General features: G+C 56.1%; 1 protein-coding gene across 4 annotated transcripts; it reads left to right on the top strand.

The window, feature by feature from the left end:
* Positions 1-3,396: 3,396 nt before the first annotated feature.
* CHADL (chondroadherin like) lies at positions 3,397-8,478 on the top strand. 4 transcript variants are annotated; one of them, XM_074901378.1, is made up of 6 exons: positions 3,397-3,499; positions 4,671-4,847; positions 4,939-6,600; positions 7,316-7,482; positions 7,821-8,087; positions 8,215-8,478. In XM_074901378.1, the coding sequence occupies exons 2-5, from the start codon at positions 4,689-4,691 to the stop codon at positions 8,044-8,046; spliced, it is 2,214 nt and encodes a 737-aa protein (XP_074757479.1). In that variant the 5' UTR covers positions 3,397-3,499; positions 4,671-4,688; the 3' UTR covers positions 8,047-8,087; positions 8,215-8,478. The 4 variants fall into 4 exon arrangements, with proteins under 4 accessions (XP_074757479.1, XP_074757476.1, XP_074757478.1 ...); XM_074901375.1 differs by adding an exon at positions 7,586-7,703 and having other exon boundaries at positions 7,821-8,478; XM_074901376.1 differs by lacking the exon at positions 3,397-3,499 and adding exons at positions 4,534-4,600; positions 7,586-7,703 and having other exon boundaries at positions 7,821-8,478.
* The last annotated feature ends 223 nt before the right edge of the window (positions 8,479-8,701 follow it).

Genomic DNA, 8,701 nt, shown 5'->3' with positions numbered 1-8,701 from the left:
TCCTTCCCTCTGTTTTTGGGTGGAGGAGACTTTTTTGTGCCTTACCTGACTTTACCATTGACATGCAGTATAAAGAGGGCCAGGAAGAAGTCCAAGGAGTAGAGCTAGCTGTCCCTTTGTTGTGGGAGGTGTTGTCTACCACAGCTGGCAGGGTGCAGATGCTTGGCCTTGGTGCAAAAAAACCTGGTGTTAGTTCCTGGGGTGTGCAGGCAATGTTGACAGAAAAAAGGACTTGGGATGTTGGATTGAAATTAAGTGGGTGGTGTGTGCAAGGCCTGCTTGCACCCTCTCTGCTTAATGTTCTTCCAGGTTGTGGGCCTGTTCAGGGCAACTGCTGGTGAAACTGGGGTGGCTGTGATCTAGCAGGCACAGGAAAGCAGTGTCTTGTCACTCTGGCAAGGGAGGTGCTGGTCAGTGTGTAAGAGCAGTGTCCCCTCATTTAAAAAAGGCTGCCCTAAGGCTAAGAGTAAAATGCATTTTCTCTGTTTCTGTGACTGAAACTGGAACTCCTCTCTGTCCAAATTGGTAAAAATCAATGGAAGTGAAGGTACCTGCACCTACAGAAGGAGCTTCAATCACTGCAGGCCCAGCCCTGCCTCCTTCACCTCATCCCGTCCTGTTCTTTCAGCTGTGTTGCAAAAGCAAATCTGTTAAGTTTTGCCACGAGCTTAAAGGAAAAACCAAGACATAAAAGAATCTGTATTTTCTGTAAGTCTTGAACCTAGTGTAGCTTTCCTCAAAGCTCCCTGGCCTCTAGCTGCTTTTGATGTCCCTGTGGCCTGGAGGAGGGTCATGGAGAAAAGAAATGTGATGCAGAACAGATGCAGAGACCAAGCCAAGGGGTTAACCTCTAGAGGAGGCCGTCTGCAGTGAGTCTCATAAAGCTTGTCACATGTGTGAGGCTGTCTGACAGCCTGCAAAGGTCAGAGGGATGCTGCTGCTTGCACAAAGACCTGTGGGCCAGGTCCTGGGGAAAATCTGTGTGGGAAGCTTTGAGTAGCAAAGCCAGAGTAGCAGAACAAGTGTGCGATGTTGATCTCCATGTTCCTTTCAAAAGCAAACAATATTTAGAAACAGGATTCTCCTGGTCCTGATAATCAGTGTGAAGCTTAGATGTTTATAGGAAAAAGGGGTGTGTGAGGGTAGAAGTGACAGTCTCTGCAGAAGGCAGATTTGTTTCTAGGTAGGACAGGGACTCAGAAATACCTTAAACTTGGTTTATGCTTCAGGATTAGGGAAAAAAAAAAAAAAAAAAGGATGGGAATTGCTAACTCTGGTTTCCATTAGAAGTTGCTCCAGAGGATTCTTTCCCAGCAGTGCCCTGGAGGAACGTGGGGTCATTCCAGTGCTGCTTCAGTCTTGTGCAACCATCTCACCCCAAAAACACTGCTGTTCTAAGGAGTATTTCTAATTTGAACTTCATTAGTCCAGCAAGGCAGTGGCGGTGCAGAGCTCTGTCTGCATGGAGCAGTTTTGGGTGCGCTGTAAGCAGTGAAACCCTGTCGTGCTAGTAAGAGGATTGGACTCTTTGCAGGCAAAGGTGAAACATTCTCTTTAGGGAAAGCAAAAGTACCTGGCCTGGCAGGGCTGGGTTAAACCCCACCAAGTGGAAGGTCAAGTGTGCTGCCTTCATGTGCCCTGCCCCATCAGGGAGACTGGCTGCCTCCCTAAAGCTGGTGATATCATGGCTGGCAAGATATTGCTGGCTGAACGAACAAAAAGCCTGAGGGAGGCTGGGGAAAGGACAGAGGTGGCACTCAGTGCCTGGTACCACACATCCCTCTCCCCAGGGTCCTCCAGCAGAGCCCAGGCCACTGGTGTTGCTGCCCACATGGTTGACCGGGCAGGGGTAGGGTCTCCCAGCCACGGGAAATGAGGGGGTAGCCAGGAAGGGGGGAGCAGGATGGGCTGGACAGGGGCCAGTGCTGCAGGGTGGCTGATGGTGGCTGCGGCTGGTGGTTCCAGGTGAGCTGGTGGCTGGGGTTGCCGCAGAGATGCAGGGTGGCCTGCAGCGAGGTGGAGGAGGTCAAGGTTCCCCAGGCCCCTGAAGGTGCCCACCCAGAGCTGCTCCACCCTGCTGTCCCTTAGACGGAGGGCAGCGATGTCCAGCAGGTCTGGGAAGAAGCCGGCCTCCAGGTGTGGGGAAGTGGTGGTGTGAGGTCATCTCAGTGGTGGCGCAGGGGATGGCAGTGGTCAGTGAGCACAGGCTGGAGCTGGGGCACCAGACACAGCTCGAGAGAGTGGGAGCAGCTTGCGGGGGGCACAAGGGCTCAGCCACACTGGCAGCAAGCAGCAGGGGCAGGGTGAAGACCACCAGCCAGGCACCGCAGAGCACAGCTGTAACACAAAACAGGCACCACTCCCTTCACCCGGCCCTCCCTAAGGCCAGCCACGGCCCTGAAACAGGTCTTGGTGATTCAGCGCCAGCAGCCAGCTTCCCGGGGTGACTCCTACCAGCCCGGGGCAAGTTCATTCCCTCTAGACCTACCTCCCCAACAGTCCTCCCTGTGCAGCAGAGCAGAGATGAGCATGAGAGCTGGTGCCACCGAGCTGCTCATCACATCAGTGAGGTGGGGCTGTCACCCTGTGTCACGGGAGCAATAAGCACCCAGGGACAGCAGGCATGATGGCCCAAAGCAGTGGCCAGGGAAGCTTTGGCCACCCAGCAGTGGGGAGGCTTGCAGAGCCTGGCCAGCATGTCTATCATCACCCATGGGTGCCACCGGGATGGGACATACTGATTCTGGCAGCTCAGATTGTTGACCTGGGAAGGGCTTGAAGGGGAGCGAGACATTCGTGTCAACTCTTAAGAGATTTTTGTCAAGTTGCAGATCTGCTCGCGTTCTGTGGGAGAGCAAAACACAGAGATAAAAAAGGGAAATGACAGAGTTGGGGAGCAAAACAAAGGCCTCCATGACCTTCTGCAGGCAAATGATGTTTCACAGAGGCACTGCCACCCCTGGCCTCTTCAAAACAAACGGAGATGCAAAATTAGGAGACCGAAGAGCCGTAAATGTAGCACAGCCCTGCAGCCTGCCTTACCAACTGCCTCCTTCCTTTTGCTCAGGCTTACCTCCACAGTTTTGGCTGGATGTCACCTTTCTGTCCTGCACCTCCATAGCTCCTGTGACTTAGCCAGAAATGGAAAGGCAAAGACAGGGAAACAGTGAGTGTAGATCCCACAGGGGCTGTGGCTGGGCTGGCGCTGCAACATGCCAGCCTTCAACTCTCCCGCCCCAGTGCTCCCGGCCCCCTTTGAGGCAAAGGGGCGGCGATGTCTGGGTCACTGCCCTCTCTTCAGGGGTGCCTCCCCCCCCTCCTCCTTCTCCTCCTCTGGCATTTCTGGCTCTGTCCGGTGAGCGCTGCTGGGAAAGCAACGCAAAGGGGCCCTTCAGTTCTCGCTTCTGCAAGGAAAGCAAACACCAGCGCAGGACCTTGGCAGCTGTTGGACGGTGGGGAGACTTCCTCCTTTTTTTTTTTGCCACCACTTGAGGAGCAGGTACCCTCCAGCCCCCGGGTGCATGACCCCTCCCCAGGTGTGGGGGTGGGGGTGGTAGGGGGGTGCCTGGCTTGTGGCAGCGCCCAGGGGCGGGATGGGGCAGGGGGGCTGAGCTGGGGAGGCATCGCGTTGGTGGTACTTGCCGGTGGCTTGGGGGGGGTGACCCTGGTGTGTTTGTGGGCTGAGGCAGAGCTGGCTGTGGTGGCGGCAAGAGGGCAGAGTGAGGTCATGGGACTGTGGGGGACTATGAGCCACGGCAGGCAAAGGAATGGGCACCATGGTGGCTCCACGGGTTTGAGCCTTGCAGACGCCCCTGTTGCTGCTCCCCAGAACTTAAGGGGGTTGTATTGGCCATATCTGCAGCCATGTCGCTCCCTCTGTGCTTGCCCCAGCCTTGGTCCCTCTCTGGCACCTCCGCCCCAGGCAGTCACTCCTGCCTGGCCAAAACCAACTTGTCCTTCCTGCAGCTAAACAGTGGAGATCTATTCCAAAACCTGCTATGAATATCGTGGAGGGGAGGGGGGCGGTGGTGGTGGAAGCAGGGAGGCTGTAGGGTGGGAGGCACAGAGCTAGGAGGTGGCCGGGATAGCAGAGACGGGACATTTGCAATTGAAAGCAAGGTAGCAGCTCAGAATGCCAGCGTGATCATGTCCCCTGGGGTTGGTAGTGTGCTCCAAGCCAGTTCCCCCTGAGTACCTGCTTGCCTTACAAAATAACAAGTCTCAGTTGTAGGAGAAATATTGATACCTTGTACAGATCAAGACAATTTTATGCTACTGATATATGAAGAAAAAGGGTTTGTGGGGAAATAAGGTAGTGTGCTCCAAGCCAGCTCCCCATGAGTGATCCCATGTTCCTGCCAAGCCCCTCATAGGTGCTCCCAGCTGTCCCTCAGGGAGTTTAGCTAACCCAGGCAAAAGCTGTTTCTGAACAGAGGCCTGCTATCTGTGACTTTTCATTCTAAATATTTCTTTTCTCCTTCTTCTGTTCTCTTCCTCATTTATAACCTGCAAAATCATGGTGTGAGAGCAAGAGACAGTGAGACCTGCCTCACTAGGTCACAGCACCTCCCCCCCCGCCCCCCTCTGGCACCTGCTGCTGGTAGGTGATGCTGTTTGGGGACACACAGGAGCTTGGCCCCTCTCATGGCCTCACTGCTGTCTCTCCCCAGCTGCAGGTTCCCCCCACCATGAGGCTGTCCTGGGGGTTCCTCCTGCTCATGGTGACCCTGGCTCCAGGGGGGACGGCTGCCGCCCGCTGCCCTGCACCCTGCATTTGTGACAACCTCCATGCCCACGTCCTCTGCCTCAATGGGAACCTGACGGCCATCCCCAGCACCATTCCACAGGTGGGTGAAGGGATAGGCAGGAGACAGAGGGAAGAGGAGGTGGGGATGGCAGCCCTGGGGTAACGCAGTGTTTTATTTGTGGGTGCAACAGCTCACCAAAAAACTGGACCTTCGGGGCAACAGCTTCACAGTCATCCCAGTGGGAGCCTTCCTTGCCACCCCGTACCTCACACACTTGGACCTGCAGCGCTGCAAGGTGGAGAGGCTGGAGGAAGGAGCTTTCCGAGGGCTGGGGAGGCTGGTATACCTCAACCTGGCCTCCAATGGCATAACCCTCCTCTACCAGGAGTCCCTGGACGGGCTCTCCTCCCTCCAGCAGCTCATCCTGGAGGGGAACCACATTGAGGAGATCCAGCCAGGTGCTTTCAGCCATCTGGGGTCCCTCACTATCCTTGACCTGAGGGCAAATGCTTTGGTTTACCTCCCAGACATGGTCTTCCAGGGTCTGCAGGCCCTCAGGTGGCTCCGGCTGTCCCACAATGCTCTCCATGTGCTGGGCAGCGAGGCCTTCGCCACCCTGCCTGCCCTGCGCAGGCTGAGCCTAGACCACAATGAGCTGCAGGCACTGCCTGGGGAGGCCCTGGCCAGGCTGGATGAGGCCACCCGCCTGGACCTGGGCCACAACCCCATCACCTATGTGGCTGAGGAGGCCCTGACCATGGCCTCCCTGAAGCACCTCTTCCTGGACCACGCCTCCCTCCAGGACATGGCGCCCAACGCCTTTGCCCACAGCCCTCAGCTGCGCACACTGGACCTCCGTGAAAACCAGCTGCGGGGGCTGCCACCCCTGGCTGGCGTCAGGGGACTGGTGAGGGTCAGCCTGACTGGGAACCCCCTGCTCTGCTCCTGCCTTCTGCGCCCCTTCCACGACTGGTTGGCGAGGGCATGGGTGCAGGTGGAAGGGGCCTGTGCCGCACCCCCTGCCCTCCGTGGCCGGCCCCTTGACTCCCTGAGGCCCCAAGAGATGAGATGCAGTCACCGTCGGCCACCCCCCAGCCCCACCACACCATCACAGCAGCCGAGAGCAGCTGGCAGTGGGCAATGCCCCCAGGGATGCACCTGTTCCCCCGATTTCCACCACGGGTCCTGCGAGAACAAGGCCCTACAGAAAATCCCCCAAGGCTTTCCAAGGGACACCCGCCTCCTTGACCTGCGTCAGAACACCTTCAGGACAGTGCCACCAGGTGCCTTCCCTGGCCTGAAGGAGCTGGTGTCCCTCCACCTCCAGAGATGCAGCATCAAGACACTGCGCTCCGGCGCGCTGCAGGGGCTGGAGAGTCTGGTCTACCTCTACCTCACCGACAACTGCCTCTCCACTTTGGCTGCCACTGCCTTCCAGGGGGCCCCGCGGCTGGCCTACCTTGACCTGGACCGCAACACCTTCACCCGCTTGCCCACAGGTGCCTTCCAGCTCCTGCCCAACCTCATCTCCCTCCACCTGCAGCACAACACCATTGAGGAGCTGGCGGAGGGTGACCTGGCTGGGGCTGGGGGGCTGCGTTGGCTCTATCTCGCTGGGAATGCCATCAGGCGCGTCGCCCCCACAGCCCTAGCTCCTGCCAAGATGCTGGAGAAGCTGCACCTGGAGGGAAACCGCCTGGTGGAGGTGCCCACAGCGGCTCTGCAGGGCCTGCCCTCCCTGAGCGAGCTGAAGCTGTCCCGAAACCCCATCAAGCACGTAGGGGAAGGCGCCTTCCTGCCGGTGGCCTCCAGCCTGCAGCACCTCTACCTGGACAACATGGGCCTGGAACAGGTGTGTGTGGCTGGGGACCCACGGGGGGCAGGGGCACCACAGGCCACGGCCATAGATCCCATCTCATTCCAGGGCCCCAGGCTGGTGGCCCCTAATAGGGACATCCAAACAGATGTCCTGAACTCCCAAAGGCTTTAGGAGATGCTCCATAGCCTGGCTGGGAGGAGAGGCTGCTTTGGGCTCAGCTGGAGCTTTGTCTTGCTCTAATCCTTCCCCCAGCTCCCCCAGGACAGCCTCACTCCCTCCAGACCTTAAGCACACCCAGTTTCAGAGGGGTCCAGACCATTCTCCAAACCATCCTCTTCCCATGGCCACTGTCTTATTTCTCCTGCTCTTATTACAAGCTGTCCTGCAGGACTCTTCACCACCATTACCCTGAATTCCTCCAGCCTCTAAAGAAAGCAGTGTTAGTACCACTCTCATAAGGACCATCCACCTTTAACAGCACCCAGGGATCGCTGTAAGACCTCCTGTAGGTCACCTTCCTTCTAGGAAGACTGAGCAGGGTCTAGTGAGTCCAAAATGTGACCAGAACTGGTTGAGTTAATTAACAGTCCCCTAGCACACGTGCTGCTGCTTAGAACAGCTCTTCCATGGGGCTGCCAGCTTCAGGACAGGCTGTCTCAGCTCCCCGGGCTGATTAGCAGTGTAGGGGCAGAGATTTGCTCCCCTGCCCGCATCCAGATGCCCCTGACACACCCTACCTTCATTGCAGATTTCCCCCAGTGCCTTTGCTGGCCTTGGTCCCAAGATCAGAAGCCTCTACTTGGAGAGTAACAAAATGAGCAACATCCCTGACATGAGCAACTTCACTGGGCTGGAGATCCTCAACCTGAGGGATGTGCCCTTCCAATGCGACTGCCAGCTTCTTCCCCTGTGCAGGTGAGTGCTGTGAGGCGGGAACAGCCCCGGTGAACTGCTGGACCTTGCCATGCCAGAGGCAGAAGCCCACAGCACACTGGCCATTTTGGGTCTTCTCCCACAGTGGCAAGATGGAGCACGCGCCTATGTGCAAGGATGGAAACAGCCTGGGCTTTCCTGGTGTAGGGAGAGCAACCACGTGCTGGGGTAGGGAGATACTCAGATATTCAAGAGTCACTCAGGTGAGACCCTGAGCAACCTGGTCTGGCTTTATAGTGACCCACACCCACTCACAGGCCGTTTTGTCTCTTCCTTTGCCCCTTCCTGTTCCTTTTCCTGATCTCCTGCCATGTTTCTAGGTGGATCGACAAACTCAACCTCCGTGTAGGGGCCACCTGTGGGTCCCCTGCAGAAGCCCTGGGGCTGAAGGTGAAGCTTTCCACCACTTTCCAAACCTGCCCTGGCTGGGGCCGAGGCGAGGCTGGGGGAGCCCGTCCTGACAAGACCAAGGCTGCAAGCAAGCCCAGCAAGAAAAAGAGATCAGGAAAATCATCAGCCAGAGTCTTCAAGAAGAGCAGAGCTTAGGAAATGTGTGCAGGATGCCAGAGGGCCATACCTACAGTCTGGTGAGAGCAGCTTTTCTAGACCACTCCCCACTGTGGTGACATGCATCTTGCACAAAGTGCAAAGGAGAGAGCCTGGTGCCACTGAAGCAATGCCAATTTGTCAAAGATGCAGGGCTTTTTTTTGCAGGACCCTGGAAAGAACTGGTACAAAAAGCTTCCTAGTGTTTGCAGCATACTTTGATGACTCAAACAACCAAGCCAAATACTTGATTTATCTTCCCAAGGCTCCCTCCAGCCATGTGGAAAAGCTGGAATCTACAAGTTTGTTTTTGTTTTTAAGAGCACTGTGCTTTCAGCGCAAGATCTTGCACTGGCTCAAGTCTTAGAGCAGAAAACTTAAAAATTATCATCAGTGAACACATTGTCTGAATTACCAACAGCTCCTCACAATTAAAACATAAGTAGATCAAAACCTTTTTATTTCTTGCAAAATATTTGATCAGTGGTCCAACTGGTGGAATGGGATCACTGATCCCATAAGTGATCCCATCTTAAGTGATGTGCCCAACCTATTCCCTATGGCAGCCCAGGATGGGACCCCCAGGCCCCATTTTAAAGTCAGAAGTTTGTTCAAATTGAGAAGGCTTTAAAAATAACCACTTCTAGCCATTAAA

The sequence above is a fragment of the Athene noctua genome, chromosome 3, assembly GCF_965140245.1.
Source record: "Athene noctua chromosome 3, bAthNoc1.hap1.1, whole genome shotgun sequence".
Classification (NCBI taxonomy): Eukaryota; Metazoa; Chordata; class Aves; order Strigiformes; family Strigidae; genus Athene; species Athene noctua.
This window is presented reverse-complemented; position numbering and strand designations above follow the sequence as displayed.